Source organism: Mesoplodon bidens, assembly GCF_964165515.1.
Source record: "Mesoplodon bidens genome assembly, chromosome: 2".
NCBI lineage: Eukaryota > Metazoa > Chordata > Mammalia > Artiodactyla > Ziphiidae > Mesoplodon > Mesoplodon bidens.
In genome coordinates this window covers 153,035,314-153,052,881 of record NC_138177.1, presented here as the reverse complement: position 1 = coordinate 153,052,881, position 17,568 = coordinate 153,035,314, and the positions used below count along the sequence as shown (strand labels likewise).

The 17,568-nt window shown below is 54.7% G+C and overlaps 1 protein-coding gene across 2 annotated transcripts in view; it reads right to left on the bottom strand.

Moving 5' to 3' along the window:
• The window catches only part of HIVEP3 (HIVEP zinc finger 3), a 130,907-nt gene that overhangs the window by 12,987 nt on the left and 100,352 nt on the right, over nt 1-17,568 (bottom strand). For both annotated transcript variants that reach the window (XM_081226341.1, XM_081226342.1), the window contains exon 5: nt 1,793-1,968. In XM_081226341.1, the coding sequence (XP_081082467.1) occupies nt 1,793-1,968 (176 nt within the window). The remainder of the gene's footprint in view (nt 1-1,792; nt 1,969-17,568) is intronic.

Sequence of the window (17,568 nt, the reverse complement as noted above, 5' to 3'; positions counted from 1 at the left end):
TGATTTTGCCACTCCTTCCAGACAAGGGGGCAACTGCTCACAGAGAGGAAGGTGGTGGGGGTGATGCCCAGGAGGCAGGGGTCCTGGCTTATAGTTACAGCTCCGGCTTTAACAGTCATTTCTGTTTTGAGGGACCCATTTTCTGCACCGTCAAGTGGGGCTTGGACAAAAAGGTTTTTGGTGTTCAGAGTCAAAGGCCGTTATTTGAACTGTTGGTGGATTATTCCCATCTCTCTCCACCATAAAGTCTCAACTGACCGCCTAAGGCCAGAGAAAGTGGGGTTGTAGGGGGCGTGTGTGGGACGGAGCCCACGACCAGGACCGAGGCATGCTAGGTGAGCTGTCCTGGACATGGCAGGGCTCCAGGCCTATCAGTTCTCTCTGAATGCCCTTTGGAATGCTGCTGATGAGACACCAAGAAAGAAGAGGGTCAGGGCGAGGAAGGAGGATGATCACCTCTATTCAAACCAAAACCTTAGTGGGAAAGTTTGAGCTCCAGTTGAGAATGATGGTGAGAGGACAGACGAGGGCAGCCTAACGGAGTCAGGAGACCAGAGATGGACACCCGGTCAGAGAGGGGGCCATGAGCGAGGGGATGAGATAAACTGCCCCCTGACCTAGCACCAAGAGAACGGAGGGGGCCAGCAAGAGGAGGGGGAAGGAAGGAAGGCTCAAAGACCCAGAGGGGCCCTCCTCAGAGCCACTGCCCACTGCTCTTTCTGGGAGCAGCTTTACCAACAAAAGGAAGGTCAACAGGCGTCAAAGCTCTCCAGTTCCATCTACTGAAAAACCACGTGGCTCTGGTGGGGGATGGTGTGGAGGCCCCCAGCTTGCCCAGAGGAGAAGGCAGGACCCTCGTGCCCAACCCTGAGCCAGGAAACTGCGAAGCACGAGAGGCTGAAGCCACCAGGGGTTCGAGAGCCCCAGGCTTCCCTCTAAGGCACCTCAGTCTGCTCAGCTACCAGGAAGGAAGAAGCGGGTTGCGATGCCTTTCCTGCCTGCCCTGTGGGAGCAGCCAACAGAAGGAGCAGAGAAGAGCTCGGTCCAAGTCTCGTGGACACAGCCTCACTGGTCCACACCCGGGTCCTGGGTGGCTGCAGTGGCCCTGGCCACCTCCATCACCCATCACAGTGCTCTGGTTGCGTACCCTCACCGGCCAGTCTTCCTTCCTTTCACAGGTGACTGCCAGAGCCTGAGCTGACCCTGCTGTGCAGTGTCAGGGGCAGGAATGACAGGGCTGCCGTTCGGGGGTCTGGGAGAGCCCACCCCTGTGTCAAGTGCTGCAGAGAAGCTGGACGGAGCAGGAACGTGGTCTGAGTGGTGAGGCAGGGTGGAGGCAGGGGCAAAGTCTGGCATGAGAGGTGACCATGCGAGTGTGTTAAGTGGCTCGGGGTGGAATGGATTTCCAAACTCAAGAGCGGCAGTGACCAGTGTGGATGCTGGAGCTCATCAGGTCGGTGGATAAAGGGCTAAGGAGACATGCAGAAGGAAGGGGTGATGAGATCAAATACGAAACCAGGAACTGTGTGCGAGAGTGCCACTGCCTGGCTGTGGTGGGAATCGCACGCGTGAAGGGTGGAGGGGCCGGCGTGGGATCCAAGAGCACGGGCAGGGCAGCCGAGGGGTGCCACTGCCCAGTCTGGAAGGCGGCTGCTCTGTCACTGGGGAGCCCAGGAATCGGGGGTGCCCAGGCCCCAGGCAGAGAGGTCCGGGCCCCGGGCTCTGTGCTGGGGCTCCCAGAGGGGAGCTCCCTGCAGCGGGCAGGGCCAGTGCCCCGCTGACCGTCTCTTACCTTTGGTTTTAAAAGCAAAGTGACAGTGCTTGCACACATAGGGCCGGACGTCAGTGTGGGTGCGGATGTGTTTCTTCAGCATGCTGGGCTTCTTGCAGCGAATTCCACACTCCTCACAAACATATTTCCCTCGGCCGCGGCCTCGCACATATACATACTCTTCGTTTGATTTGTACCTATGAGCAACAGGCGTCATGGTAAAGGAACAAAAAAGTAGGAGAAGAGGCAGGTTCCCACCTCAGAAGATGCGCGCGCTTCCTGGCTGCATCCAGGATGCCCTTAGGGGCATCGGGAGAGGAGGACGCGGAGCAGAGAGAACCACGGGTGGGGGGATCCGCCACGGAGCCCTGCACCTGCCCTGCCCTCACACAGAGGGGCTGCCCCCTTCTCTCCCTCGGAGGCGGCAGACCCTGGTGCTCCCTGCCAGGAGGGAAGCCACAGGGGCACAGAGGGCCTCTGGTCCAGATCCGGCCTCGGTGCCAGCTTCTGCTTCCAAAGAGCAGCCGCTCTGGGCCACCGTGTAACAAAGAGAGTGAAACAGATAACGACCACAGCTCTGGAAGCCACCATGGACGGAGTGCTCACTCTGTGTTGGGCACGTTGCCCGAATTCAATCACAGTCTCCACGAAGAGCCCTTAAGAGCCTGAGGCTCCCACAGCCAGAAAGGGACAGAACCTGAGCTCAACCTGCCTGCCCCAAAGCCTTTGCATCCCCCACGAGGGGCGACACGCGTGGAAACAGTCTGCTAGGAGGCCACCCAGACACGCGTGTGAGAGGGGAGGGACGAGGGCTTCATCATCTCCCGGTCCTCAGAGGCTGGACACCAGGGGACCTGCACTCTCTTCCCCGTCTCATCTCCAGCCGAGCCAGAGCTCTCAGGACCCAGATTCCAGCCACCTGGCCTCTCACACGGCCTCCAGGGATCACTCGGGGTCATAGCGGGAAGTGCCAATAGCTTTCAGGAGCCTCCTGGGGCGGCTGGCCCACCCGCTGGGCCTCAGCGCCACTGCGCTCTTGGCCCAGAACCAGAATGTTCTTATTTCCACTTGGAAGGAACCCACGAGTCTCACAGGCTCACTTGATACCCTCCCTTGTCAAAATGCCGTGCTGGTCTAATGCTGTGGATGTGTGTGTCTCGATGGGGACGTGGAAGGCTGCGACGGGGGTCCAGGGAGGGGGTCCTGGCATAATTCCAGGAGAAGAGCTTTCTGACTCATGAGGCCTGGGGACCTGACGGTGCGGGTGCCTTGGGAGAGGTGTGGTCTCTTGGCCTGCAGGAGGCCTGCCTGTGCCCACACTCACCCCGCACGTCACCCCCTGGCCAGGAGTTGGCACCCAAACTCGGGGGTGGGGTGGTGCAGAGAGGCAGGAAGGGGCTCAGGGGGAGGTGAGGACGCGACAGCGGCTGGGACTCAGTCCTGCTCCGCTGGGGCCATCAGCTTAGAGCTGAGAGGACGCCACAAGGATGGGCTTGCAGGAGGGAACTCTGAGGGAGGGAGCTGGCAGGCAGCGGCACAGTGATCACCAACACACATACACACACACTCTCACCACCTCCCCACTCTCACACGCAAACACATGCACTCACACTCACACACTGACATACACAGTGGCACACTCAGCCCCACCCACACAGTGACACACACTCTCTTTCTCTCTCTCTCTCTCACACACACACACACACACACACACGTGCCCGCGCACTCATTCACGGACTGCTCTACAAGAGTACAAGTACAAAGCCTCAGCTTTGGCCAACCAGTGCCTCTCAAGTTGTCTAAAACCACCCTTTCTTCCTATTACAGGTCCCGATGGGCCAGTTTTAGGCGCCCAGTCCTCAGGCTGGGGGCCAACTCTTGCCCTGATCCAGGGCAAGCACCATCTTGCTTTCAAGGGGAGGCATGGAAGGCCATGGGGGGCTAAGGGGAGAGAGACTCATTTTGCTTTTAGGGAGAGCACCCTGGGGGCAAGCAGGGGGTGTCTTGCCTCCCCGTGCCAGCAGCTCACCCTCACGCAGCACGCCCCCCAGACCTCAACCAGCTACCTGGGTTTTTTTGTTTTGTTTTTGCGGTACGCGGGCCTCTCACTGTTGTGGCCTCTCCCGTTGCGGAGCACAGGCTCCGGACGCGCAGGCTCAGCGGCCAGGGCTCACGGGCCCAGCCGCTCCGCGGCATGTGGGATCTTGCCGGACCGGGGCACGAACCCGTGTCCCCTGCATCGGCAGGCGGACTCTCAACCACTGTGCCACCAGGGAAGCCCTAGCTACCTGGGTTTTAATTCCTAGGTCCCTTTGTCCCCTGGGACCCAGTCTGAGCTGGGGTGCCCTTTTCCCATCTGGAGAAGAAAGAAGCGAGAATGGCTTGGTTTCCACTTGGCACTGGACACCAGCCTCCACTTGGCTCTGCTTGGCGGGTCCATGACAGCCCCCCACTTTCAACGACGATGGCGCCGTCGGGGTCCCCCTTCCTACACCCCCTCCTACCCAGGCCCACAGCCGCCCTGACTTCTACCACATGTGGGATTCCCCCTGTGCTTACGCCAATTCAGAAGAAGGCATTAGAGTCCGTCTACCTTGGCTGTTCTCAGTCCCTTCGTTCTCCTTCCATAGTGAGCTTAAACCACCTGTGGTCGCCTGAATGGAGACACACACACACACAGAGAAAGGACTCTGCTTGACCCTCTGTGGGTGGTTCCCTGACTTGGGGGTGGGGTGGGGAGGCATGTATGTAACCCCAGATACCACTCTGTCACACTCCATGGAAGGTGCACAACCTGCTGGGTAGCACAAAGGAGGAGCCTGGGCTGGAAGGGGCCAGAGAGGATGCTGAGAGATGGAGGCAGGAAGGCAAGACCCCAGGCAGGGACCCCAGAAGCAAAGGCACGGGTGGTAAGAGGCCTGGAGTGTTTGGTGGGCAGGACAGGCTGGATCACCATTGGCCTTGAATGCCATGCTAAGAAGCTGAGACTTGATCAAAGTTTTATGCTAAGAAGCTGAGACTTGATGAAAGTTTTATTAAAGATAAAGTCTAAAGAGAAGATCCTTCCTTGGCACCATGGGGAATGGTCTGGAAGAAGAGAGACTTAGAATCTGGGTACAAGGCACGTGTTCTAGGACAGAGATTCAAGTCCTTCTGGACGTAGAATCTACAGGCCTTGGTGGCCATCTGGATGATGCAGGGGCCACCATGAGGGAGTAACAAAGATCGAAAGTTTTCAACTTGGCCAGCTCAAGTGGTACCATCCGTGGGCTTAGAGAGAAGCGATACAGGACCCTTGTCCTTAACTGCTGAGTGTGAGTTGAGGAAATGTCCAGTACACAGCTGGAAATCCATGGGACTCAGGATGGGACATGTAGATTTGCGCTGAGGCCCAGCGGGTGGTCCAGCCACCCCAGGAGGCTCCTGAAAGCTATTGGCACTTCCCGCTATGACCCCAAGTGATCCCTGGAGGCCGTGTGAGAGGCCAGGTGGCTGGAATCTGGGTCCTGATAGCTTCCGGCTCGGCTGGAGATGGGACGGGGGAGAGAGTGCGGGGCCCCTGGTTCCCAGACTCTGAGGACTGGGAAATGATGAAGCCCTCGTCCCTCCCCTCACACGCGTGTCTGGGTGGCCTCCTAGCAGACTGTTTTAGCGCGTGTCACCCCTTGTGGGGGATGGACGGGCTTTGGGGCAGGCAGGTTCAGATCAAGAGAGTATGAAAACAGGAAGAGGGCAGTGAGAGGGCCCAGGAGGCACCCAAATGTAAGGGCGGGGAGAAAGATGGCACTAAAAGCCACCCCCAAGCAGAGATCTCCTGGTAGAGAACCAGGAGAGAATGTGATTTGGGAGCCAGAGAAAGGAGGTTAGAGGAGGAGGCGGCCAGGAGGGTCCAGGTTGTGGATATCTGGAGGAGGGTGGCCACTGGGCGTCCTGAGACTTGAAGAGGGCAGTCCTGGTTGGCCAGCCTGGAGCCTGTTGACTTCTCTGCTCCTTGAAGGCCACTGGGGTTGTACAGCTGTGTGGCTCCCAAAGGGCCAAGTCCAGGGACAGGTATGGGGCCGCTGTCCAGTGTGAGCTGGACCCTCTTCCCCTTCCCAGCGCACGGTCAGCCCCTGCAGCCTGTGCAAGGCCCCTCTCTATAAGGTCCCACCCCTTCCCCAGCAGCTTCAGGCCTCCGCCTTCAGACACATCCCACCAACACGGACGCAAGCTCAATTCTCTCGGTACCAACCAACCCCAAACTCCCCCTGGACCTCAGCCCGCTCCAGCGACCGCTCTGTCTGCTTCCCTTCTCAGCCCGAGTCTGGAAAGGGCCATCACGCTGGCAGAGTCACACCTCCTCACCGCCCCAGCCCAGCTTCCCTGCTGACTGTTCCTGCCAACAACACAGACTGCTAAATCCAAGTGGCAGAGGCGTTATTGCCCTGTTGCTCGCCCTCTGGAGACACCTGTTGGATTGGTGACCGGGTCTCCTCCGCAAGCTCCTTCTTTGACCCCCGCCTCCCATGCTGGTGCTCCCCAGGCACCAACCTGCACTCTTCTCCCCTCACACCTTCCCCCAGGTGAGCTACCCCGCACACGCCTGACTTTCCACCTGGATGTTGGTGGCTCCCCTGTCTCTCTCTCCAGCTCTGACCCCTCTTCTCTACATCCAACTGCCCCCTCGGCACCTCCCTGGTGGTCTTTAGGCACCTCACAGCTCACGTGCCCTGAACCATGTTTCCATGTCCCCCCACCTGTACGACCGCCTCCTGGGTCCCCGTGTCAGTAAACGGCGTGCCCGTCCCATGGTGGCCAGGCCAGCGTCCCCGGTGCCTCTACTTCCTTCAGTCTTCATTGTCAATCCATCACCACAGCCCGTCAAGGCCGCATCCCTCATATGCTCCAGGGAGGCCCACCTCCTTGCCACCACTAGCCCAGGCCACCATCCCCTCTCCTAACCCACAGCATCCTTTCCTCACAAAACATCCAGAGGGGGCTCTCCCCAAATACACTCCTCCCAGCCCAGGGGCCCCTTCAGTGCTCCTCCCACTGCTCTCAGGATAAAGCCCTGCCCCTCACTCAACGGGTGCAGAAGGCCCCGGGCACCGCCTGGCCCAGTTACCTCTCCAGCTCTTCTCTTAACTGCACTTCCCCACCAACAACACTGAACATCAGTCAGTGCCTCCGAGTCCCTTTCCTCTGGCCTTCTCCCTCCCCGCCGCCCACCCCTCCCACCTCCCACTACTGTCTGACCAGCTCCTCTTTCCTTCAGGGCTTTGCCAAAAGGCCCCTTCCTTCAGAGCCCTCTCCCACTCCCCTGGGCCTGGGGGTCCCGCCACTCCTCCTTCACGGTGCCTGTCAAGCTGTGTGTACTGTGTGGCCTCTCACAATGTCGTCCCCATTAACCCCATGCAGAGGGCACATCTGCCTCATTCCCTAGTGCATCCCCAGGGCCTAGCTCAGTGCCTGATACCCAGCAAGTGCTCGGTACTCATCGCTGCACAGAGGAAAGCCAAGCCTAGGCCTTCTTTCCTCGTGTCTGCTAGAGACTCTCAGCTGAGACGCTCCCACTCCAAGAGTCCCTGAGCACAAGTTCAGCCTGACACTGTGGGCTCCCCATGGACGCGGCACACAGCCAGTCCCCCTGTAACCATGGTGGACTGGCTGGCTGAACACTCCCCACTTTCTGGTAGGAACCACTGTGCTAGAAGTCAGAAGGTAGAAGTCAGCATGAGACCTGGGTCTGAGTTCTGGCTCCTGTGTGAACTTGCTGGGTGACCTTGGGTAAGTCACTTCCCCTCCCTTGGGAATAGTCAAACTTTGCCCTTAGATACACCAACCACCGCCACATGCCTGACGTCATTCAGTCCTCCCATCAGCCCTTTGCCACTGTCCCCATTTTATAGAAATGTGAACCAAGGCCCAAAGAGTTCAAGTGACATGGCCAAGATCACACCATCAGCGATCTTTCCACTTATCCCCGTCCCCACACAGACGCTGCACGAATGCTTTTAGGTGATGCTGACCAAGTTTCCTTAGCGCCTTCTTTCATGGAGATTCTCAGGGGCCTGTAACACCGCAGGCAGATGAGAACGGCATCACTCTCCCTGCAGCCCTTCCTGAAAGGCCACCAGCTCTGGGTGGGACCGAGGGTGTTGACAGCTGCAGAAAAATGCCATGCAAAGAGCCAGGGAAGGAAGCCAGAAAAGCATGGTGGGGCCCCCAGGGGCATGGTCCTGTCTCCTAGGTCTGCTGGCCCCCCCAGCCTCCACCCAAGGCTGCCCTTTGGAGGCCTGTGCCACAGGTTGCCCTTCACCCGGTGAAGAAGCGCCCGCCCAGCCTCCTGCCTGTTCTGAGCCTGCAAGACAGTTCACCGCCTGGGTACAGCTGACTCATGGCTCTTTGAGCCCCACCACCTGCCTGTCTTCTGCTGATCTGACAAGCCAGGGATGTCAGCCAGTCTGGAAAATGCTTGGTTTTGTTCTTAAAAAAAAAAAAAAAAAAGAGCTGTTTCTGTGGATTCCAGAATGTCTTAGTTAAAGGGGCCTTGAGCTTGACTGCCTGAGGTCACGTAGCACCAGGGGTCCTGGACCCTCCCATGGAAGCAGCTTTCTGTTCCACTGCCTTGGGTCAGGAGGTAAGTGAGGCTGCCAGGAGGGGTGTGGAGCTGCCAGAATCTTCTGGGTCTCTCTTTTTTTTTTTTTTTTTGCGGTAAGCGGGCCTCTCACTGTTGTGGCCTCTCCCGTTGCGGAGCACAGGCTCCGGACGCGCAGGCTCAGCGGCCATGGCTCACGGGCCCAGCCGCTCCGCGGCATGTGGGATCTTCCCGGACCGGGGCACGAACCCGTGTCCCCTGCATCGGCAGGCAGACTCTCAACCACTGCGCCACCAGGGAAGCCCTTGGGTCTCTTTTCATTCTTATGCTGCAGGTCTAAGACTCATGGACTCAAAGGAAAATAAAAAAGAATCTTGCACAACCCCTTAATCAGCAGGGTCTTATTATTTTCATCTAACGGAGAAGGAAACAGAAACAGAGAGGTTGTGTGTCTTGCCCAAAGTCACAAGGCAGCTAGAAAGTGGCAAAGCAGGGACTGGAACCCAGGTCTGACCCCAGCGCTCTTATACGTGACACGGTCTGCCCTCCTGCCTTCAGCCGCGCCTCTTCCAATGCTGCAACTGGAGATGCTGAGCTGCCTGACTCTTGATCATTCAGCACGTGACCCCTTGCGTTGTGGCTCTAGACTCTTGGCAGGCATTTCTGAAACCTGAAACTTCCACCAAGCGCTTGGGAACTCAGAGCACAGCTCCCAAAGGAGGTGACACATCCCTCTGCTCCAGATTCCAGAAGAGGGGATGCGGTGGAAATTAAATGGCATTTCAGGCAAGATGATGGGTGAGTTGTTGTTCTTGGACTCTGCATATGACGAAGACTCAGCGATGAAGCTGCTCTATGAGGTAGTGAGCTCCCCATCACTAGTGCTGTTCACCCAGAGGCCAGGCTGGGAGGCCCTAGAGCAGGAGGGAATGAGTGGTCATGGCAGCTCACTGATAGAGGCAGCCTTCAGTGGATTAGCCTGTTTGCTCCTGTAACAATGCTGTAAAATGCATATATTTATCCTTCAAATATTCCATATTTATCCAAAAAATATAAATAGATATATTCATTCCTGACCAAATGGAGGCTCAGGGCACTAGATGGGGGTGTGTGTGAGCTGGCTACATGACTGCACAAAACAGAGGAGGTATAAGGAGGGGGGAGGGGTCGGGATTGAAGTGAGCTGGAAGGCAGAGTACAGTCCCTCTCTAAAGGAACAGTGGACACACCTTTCCAGCCAAGCGTTGTATGAGGCTGCCAGATCTTCCAGGTTTTCAAGAAAACCACAAATCCAGATTTTCAAAAAACGAATAATATTAGCATACACTTATATAGCTCTTACTGGGTGCCAACCAGTATTTTGAATGCTTTGCATACCTTTCCTCATTTAAACCACAAGGCAGCCCCATGATGCAGGGACTCTAATCATCCCAATGTACACATAAGAAAATGGAGTCACAGAGAGGTTAAGTAACCTGCCAAAGGTCACACAGCCGGTAAGTTAACAGAGTCAGAATTTGAAACCAGGTCACGTGTTACAAAGTTCAGGTGCTTAATTGCTATGAAATTCTAAGACTTAAAATCTCCTCTTGTGGCATTTCTCTGGTGGTCCAGTGGTTAAGAATCCGCCTCCCGATGCAGGGGGACGTGGGTTCGATCCCTGGTTGGGGAACTAAGATCCTGCATGCCACGGGACAACTAAGCCCACGCGCTGCAACGAAGAGCCCACAAGCTGCAACGAAAATCCTGCATGCCGCAACTAAGATCTGACGCAGCCAAAAATAAATAAATAAATATTTTTAAAAAATCTCCTCTTTTAAAAACACAGTTTAAGGCAAATAAAATAGAAGAGGCAGAAATAGCCCAGAGCTAAACTTCTGGCTCAAAGAGATTTCCCCAAGGTTATGCGGCTAGTAGATGCCTGTCTGACCTTCAAACCCATGACTTCTCTTTCCACCAAGCTTCATTTTTCTCTTAAATGAGGGGAGAAACTCAGTGACCTCCGAGTGACCTTCCTAATCTGAGCTCCTAGGAGACTGTTCTGCACGTATATTATTGACGGTTTTTCTTCATATATCAATATTTTATCATAAAACTGTCACCTCTTCTCCAAATTTGGATATTTTTAAGTCTTGTCAAATTTCTGTTTTTATTATGACCTTGTGGCCAAATATGCTTTCCCCCAGGGGCATACAGCTTGGATATAATCATGCAAAGCGAGAGGAAGACGCGACCAGAAACGTCCACACTGTTGCTTGGAGGCCCACTTTTGCGGGCAGCCTGTGTCCCATGAAGTGAGGCTCAGGGTCGGCTCCTGGCGGTCACTGGCCCCCAGGAGGTCCGGTCACAGCGAGCCCACCAGCTTGTCTGCAGTGATGCACTGCTCTCCGGGTGAAGCTCAAAAAGGAAGGGATGTCTGTGGGAAGAGGAGCAAGTGCCAGTTGGCACTGAGCTGTGTATTTGCTAAAAATATTCAGTTGCCAAGAGGTTGGGAACACACCCCTTGGTGACAAATGTACTGGGGAGGCTGAGCTGTGGGTCATGGGGGAAGTTCACACCGGGTTCTGGGCACATCCCAGACTCTGGTTTTGTCAGGGTTCTGCAGAAATCATATCACATCACTACATCCGGGATGGAGGGCATTTAATGTGCTGTCCAGGGACAGGCCTGCTGTGCCCGGAATTCCACGGCACATATGTAACACAAGCACGGGCTCAGAGCCCACCAGCGGAGGGTCTATTTTAAGCAGTATTCTTTGGATTTACTCAACAATACTTACTAAGACCTGGTCTGAGCCTGGCTCAGAAACGCAAAGCTAAATAAGACTCTGACCTCAGTCTTGAGTGTGAATAACAGGTACTTAGAAGACTGTAAAACAAAGAGGTAGAATCCGTAACCCAGACAACGCACAAAGTGCCATGGAGGATCAGAGGAGGACCAGCAGGGTGGGTCTTAGGTGGCTTTTGCAGAAGAAATGCTTTTCATCCTGGTCTTTCTGGGTGAGTCGGGTCTGACTGGTGAGACTCCTGCTTTGGGAGCCCCCGTCTGGTGCAGGGTGGAGGATGGTGTGGGCTGACAGGCCTGGAAGCTGGGGAGTGGTGTTGTAGTTGTCTGGAGCCCCAGCCGGGGCAGAGGCAAGGGCAGGAGGAAAGAGGACACAGATTTGAGAAGTTGGGGCTGTCTGACAGAGGCAGGAGGGGAGAGCCGGTCAGGAGCCTTCTTTTACAGCTTCCAGGACTCCCACCATGGAGGCCAGCCTTCGTCCATTTTGCAGGTTTGCATTTGTGCTGTCTGGGCCTTTTCCTCACTTTTCCTGGTGTGAGTTTTCATTCTAGGGGGACATCAGCAATCGGCATCAGCTACCCGAAGACAGTAGCTCAGGGGTCTGATGCCCAGCACCGGTCTAAGGAGAGGAGGTGACTTTTATTCTAAAGAAATGGATACGATAAGCTGAGACGCTGTGCAGTGCATGACCAAGTGCAGAAGCCCAAGAACCATCGAGCAGGCAGCCAACCTGCGCTGAAGCCAGCTCAGGTCCAAAGAATGCAGCCAAGGCCCCGTTTCCGACCAGACGGCGAGATTAGGGAGGGAGACAGGATGCCAGAGACTGGGGCTGTCGTGTTCAGAGAAATGAAACTACTGAGGAGGAGTGGACTTCTTAAAGGTGCCCATTACATGGGGGTGTCCCAGCCTCCAGCAGGCCCTGACCTGCAGGGTCTAGAACAATGACTTTCACACTGTGCTCAGGATTCACGGCGGGGGAGACCGAGCAGCAGGGTTCTGGGCCCTCACCTGCCCCACCACACTGAGCTGCTTTTCAGAATAGGCATCTATATAAACCGAACTTTGTAAAAAAGAGTTCTGTGAATTTAAAATCAATTTGAAATTACTGTTAAAGCACAACCATGCTCGGAAGGACCTTAAAACCTCTGACTTCCTGGGTGGGAGGGGCCTCGTACATCCTCTGATGTGGTCATTCTCAGGGCAGCCCATCCACACCCCACCACGGGCGCATCTACCTCTGGCACCTGGGGTCCCTCGGTGTCCCAGGCAGCACCTTCCACCTCTGGGCAGCTCTCCCCCTATTAAGCTAAAGTTGCTGACCTTCTGTAGTCTGAGCTCTGTTTAGTGCAAACCCTCTTTGCACACGACAGTCTCCAAAGGATGCTGTTCTACCCAAGATTTCTCTGCGCGAGGCCTCAAACAGGCGCGCTCAAGATGGATTCCAGATTCCTCCCCTTCCCAACCTCTCCAGGTTGTCCTTCTTGAGATGGGAAGGCCCGGAGCACCCAGAGACCGCTCCCCCCACCCACCCACTGTGGCTGGAGCCAGCCCGGCCTGATGCAGGACTATGGTCAGCTAGTTTCCCAGCTTCACTTCCTTGTTCCCCAGACAGGAAACAGGCCCAGAATGGGGAAGTGACCAGATCCTGGAGATTGAATGCATGTCTTATTCTTTACTAAAAAAACACTAAAAAGAAAGTCAGCCAGGGTCAGAGGTGTTTCTTTTGTCATGGAAAAAGAAACAGCTAGCATTTGTGGAGTGTTTACTCTGTGGTAGGCGTGTGTTACAGGAATTATATTGTGGAAGCCTTGGCATGATTCTATATGGCAAGAAGCAGGAATGGAGGCTGGCTTAGAAAGCCTCAGGGGCTGGCGCAAAAGCCTGGCCTGTGTCTTGTGGGCAGAGGGGGATGGGGAAGGTGTTCAGTTACAGCTCTGCTCTGGAAGCAGCCCTCTGGGGCTACGTGCAAGAGCAGCTTGAGGGGACCCTGACTGAGGCCATCTGTGGTAGCAGCTGATGAAATACCTGTAGACACTGGGTGCCTGATCAATGCCTGTGGGCCAATGGCTATGAGTTGCTGTGTCACCACACCCTGGGAAACCTCAGTGTTTTCTCAATGCTCAGAGATTCATGTGCCTTGAGAAGCAAATAAGATGAGAAAAGGCTGTGAACTGTATTAAATTCCCATAATAAATTCAAGGTATCATTTCTGTGCTGGGGAATACTTGTGAGGTAATGACCGTGGCAAGGCTGTCCCAAACAGATTCTGAAGGCACTGGGGTAGCTACCGTGAGGCACATCAGACTCTTTCTCAAGAAGGGGCTGGCTGGCATCACTGGCTGCTTCAACCTGCAGAACACGCAAGTGGGCTGTGTGTTCAGACCTCAGACTTACAGACTCAAATCTTACAGGAGAAGGAAAGAGAGGCCATTCTAATTGTCCCATGACGGCAGGCACTTTCTTGGCCCTTGCTCTGAGTAGATCTGCTCCCCACCAGCTGGGAGCAGAAGAGAAACTGGGCTCATGGAAAATCTGCCCACAGATACCTTAGGTCACAGGTGCAACCACTGCCAGCCTCCTGGGAGGTAGCTCAGTCCACAAGCAGAACCAAGACAGGGAGGAAGATGTGGGCTCATTTTAAAAAAGAATTTTCCAAACCCAGAGCAACAAACTTGGAACAAAGCAAGCTTGAGTGGTAGTGAGCTCCCGGCCATGGACAGTGTGCAAGCACAGACTAAATGACCTCTCAGATTTGGGGCAAAATATCAATAGATTCCTATGCTGGGAGGGAGGCTGGACTTGAGGTAAATAGGTCTAGTTGGAATCTAAGTGGACACAGCACAGTCACTGAACTGGAAATCAGTACGATAAAGGATCAGGACCCAATAAAGAAAATGCAGGGGTCATGAAAGCCTCAGTGAAGTTAACCAAACTGTCAGATTTATATCAGGATGATAGAGGTGCAAGATGGGGAACAGCTTTAGAAGAAATTCCAAGTTTAAGAATAAAGGGATTTGGTTATTTGCATTTGAAAAACAGGAAACAAGACTTCCCAGGGAGGGCTGGTAGACTGGACCATATGAGCTTTATGTTTACAGGTAGCCTTTCACCAACCCCTCACCTTAAATGACTGACCAAAGATGCAGCCAAATTAGCGTCCTCACCACTGGAATGTGGGGTTGAGGTCATGGCACAGACACAAGCAGGAATGGTCCATGGACGACGTGAGCTCCTGCCGACCGATCATATCTCATCTCCCCTTCAGTTAAAAGCTTTCTATGCTTTGGACAGTTCTTAGCATGACAGAAGGGCTGGATACTTTGCACAGAGGGAGACAGGGTGAGAGGCATGGCTGTTGAAAGCTTCCAGAGCGTGTACGTTGAGATCAGACTGTTGCCACCGCTGGCTGGGTTAGCCTTCAGAAATGCCATGTCTATGAAGCCTTGTCAGAGGTTAGCAGATGTGCTGACCACTTAGCAGAGAACACTTCATCTGTTCCCAGCGCAGTGAACCTGACATGACCAGGCGCCGGACGTGAGAAAGCAAACCCAGAGTACGGAAATGAGGTGCTGGTCACCAGGGACATGGCCCTTTTGGAATCATCTGATGTACAGGGCAAGTAGAAACTTCTGAGCCTCCTTGAAGACATTTTTCATGGACTGGGAACTACACCTCACACAGTGGGCCGTCTCCTGTGTGGCCTTTGTCACGCTCTGCTCTCCTCAGTCCCCTTACAGCCTTCACCTCTGGGAGCCAGTTTCCTCATTTCTGTTAATTCCAGTGCTCACCCTGGGGCTGCAAGTCTCAAAAGATTACAGCTTCTGACACAGTCTCAAAAGGGTCTTCTTTATGGTCTGCCTGAGTATGAAGCAACACTCTCATTGGTCAGAGCTCCATGTCACCTTTATGATCAGGTCTCTAGTCTGACAGAGTTGCCCATGATGCCTTTGCCTCTGGCCACTGGACTTGACACTACTGCTCAGCCCTTTTCTGCACTGGACAGAGCAGCAGTGATAATAATACAAACCAAACATCTGTGATCCTTCAGCACGTACTGGACATCTTCCAAATTATAGGACCTCATTTATCCCTTACTAGAAATCGGTGAGGTGGGTAATGGCATTCTTCTTTTTCAGATGAGGACACGGAGGCTCAGAGAGGTAAAGTCACTTGCCCAAGGTCACACAGTCAGTGAGCACCAATCTCTCAAGGCTCCTTTTTGGATTACGCACCCTTCTGGCTCCTCTGTCTGTAGAAGACGCTGCTGACGGGAGGAGTGTTCTCCAGCGCATGGAGAGAGAGTTGGGGAGGGGAGAGGACGCTTCCCCCTGCCAACTCCGTCCTACACCACGGGCCCTGGGGAAGCACCACCATCATCATCATCTGTATCCATAAGCATTCACTGGGGTCCACTCAGGGCCTGGCCATGGGCACATGGAGGGGCAAGAACAGGGTTCAGCTGGGGTTTGCCCTGCAGGTGGCTGAGAGTCAGAGGATGCAGAAAGCAGGGTCCCCAGTTAGTGGCAGGGGGCTGTGAAGGAAAGAACACAGGATTTGGAGCCACAGAGGTCTGGGTTTGAATCCCTGCTCTGTTTCTCACTACCTGAGTGACCATGGTCAAGTTCCTTCGTTTCTCTGAGCCTCAACCCCTCATCTGGAGAATGGGCGTGTGTGTGTATATACATATAAGTACTATTCAGCAGGGGATGATGAGGATTAGAAATTATATCTGTGAAGTGCTTAGTGCTGAGTTCTGTACCTGGGGCACAGCAGGCCCTCAACAGACAACGGCTGCTGTTACTACAAAGGAGGGTAGGAGAGGTTGGTGGAAGGGTAGGGGCAGCAGGGCAAGGGGACTGCCAGGTGGGACAGGGCTCCATCTAGGAGGCCATGTGCTGCATCTCAATCAGTGGTCACCAGAGGTCAGGAAGTTGCCTGAGGTCCCCCCTCAAACGTACACAGGCATGGAGAGTAGAGCCAGGACTACGATGGCCAGAGTCTGCTGTCCCCAACCTCGGTTCGGGCCTGATGGTTCTGGGTGTGACCTCCTCACAAAGGACCACTCCATCCCCACACACCTCCCTGCACCAGGCCCGGTGCCAGTAGAGAACTGAGTCAGCACACCGTGTCTCCAGAAAGCCCGAGGGCAGCTCTCCAGCAACGCTGGCCCTGCCTGGCTGGAGCATCACTTAACAACCGCTATCTACAGCATGTGAAGGGCCTTTCAGAGCAACTGTCAGCAAGAAGGCAACCCCATGGCTAGAATGAAGTTCAGATGAGATGCAGAATCAGCTCGGAGCAGCTGAATGAGAACAGAGCCTGCTAAGGCTTCCTGCAGATCTCCTCGGTGTTTGCTGAGAGTGGAGGCAGATGCTGAACGTGTCCTCCAGCCTCACAACAGCGTGGGAGGCGGAGACAGCTGCCTCTGCTCCAGAGATGGAGAGACTGAGCCCAGAGATGCACAGAGACTTGCTCTCAGCCACACAGCTCATAAGTGGCACCACAGCATGCCACAGATCGTTCTGATCGGCCCACCGTCTACATTTTAAAATTTACACGTTGGGGGCTTCCCTGGTGGCGCAGTGGTTGAGAGTCCGCCTGCTGATGCAGGGGACACGGGTTCGTGCCCCGGTCCGGGAAGATCCCACATGCCGCGGAGCGGCTGGGCCCGTGAGCCATGGCCACTGAGCCTGCGCGCCTGGAGCCTGTGCTCGGCAACGGGAGAGGCCACAACAGTGAGAGGCCTGCGTACCGCAAAAAAAAAAAAAAAAAAAAAAAAAAAAAACATAGATGGAAAAAATTTACACGTTGTAAATGGTACACGCATTGTATGAAATGGATTTCCCTTGCCCGTGGGCTCTAACGTTGGCCATCAGGGGAAACATCCATTTGTCTGAACCAAACAGAAAATAATAAATGTCAAGATAAGGTGAGATAACAGGTCCGGGGGCTTCGGAAGGAGAGGCGATGTCTGGCAGGCAGTGGCAGGGTGGGGAAAGGTCTGGGAGACTCCGTGGAATGGGGACATTTGACCTGGGCTCTAAGGACAGTCCACCGTGGGGATCTGGAGCTGGAGAGGAGGAGAGGTCCCTCCAGGTGGAGGGAACAGCAAGAGCCGAGGAGCCTGGGATGTATGGAGGGTCAGGCTGGGCCGAGAGAGGAGCCTAGGGAGACGGTCTGGGGCCTAATCGACCACAGCGTGCTTTGGAAGGACCCAGGGAGCTAGTAAGGGCTCTTTCTGAGCCGGCTTTAAGGCCAAATGTCTGGTGGAGTTATAGGAATACCAGGCTTTGGGGATTTAAAAATAGCCCCAAATGCGTGGAGTGTTTACAATTTATAATTATTTTCATTTGTGCATTCCCACTTTCCCAGCAAAAAACATGAGATGAATGATATAGCTTCTTTTATTTGATGGAAAAGGGACAGTAGTCCTTCC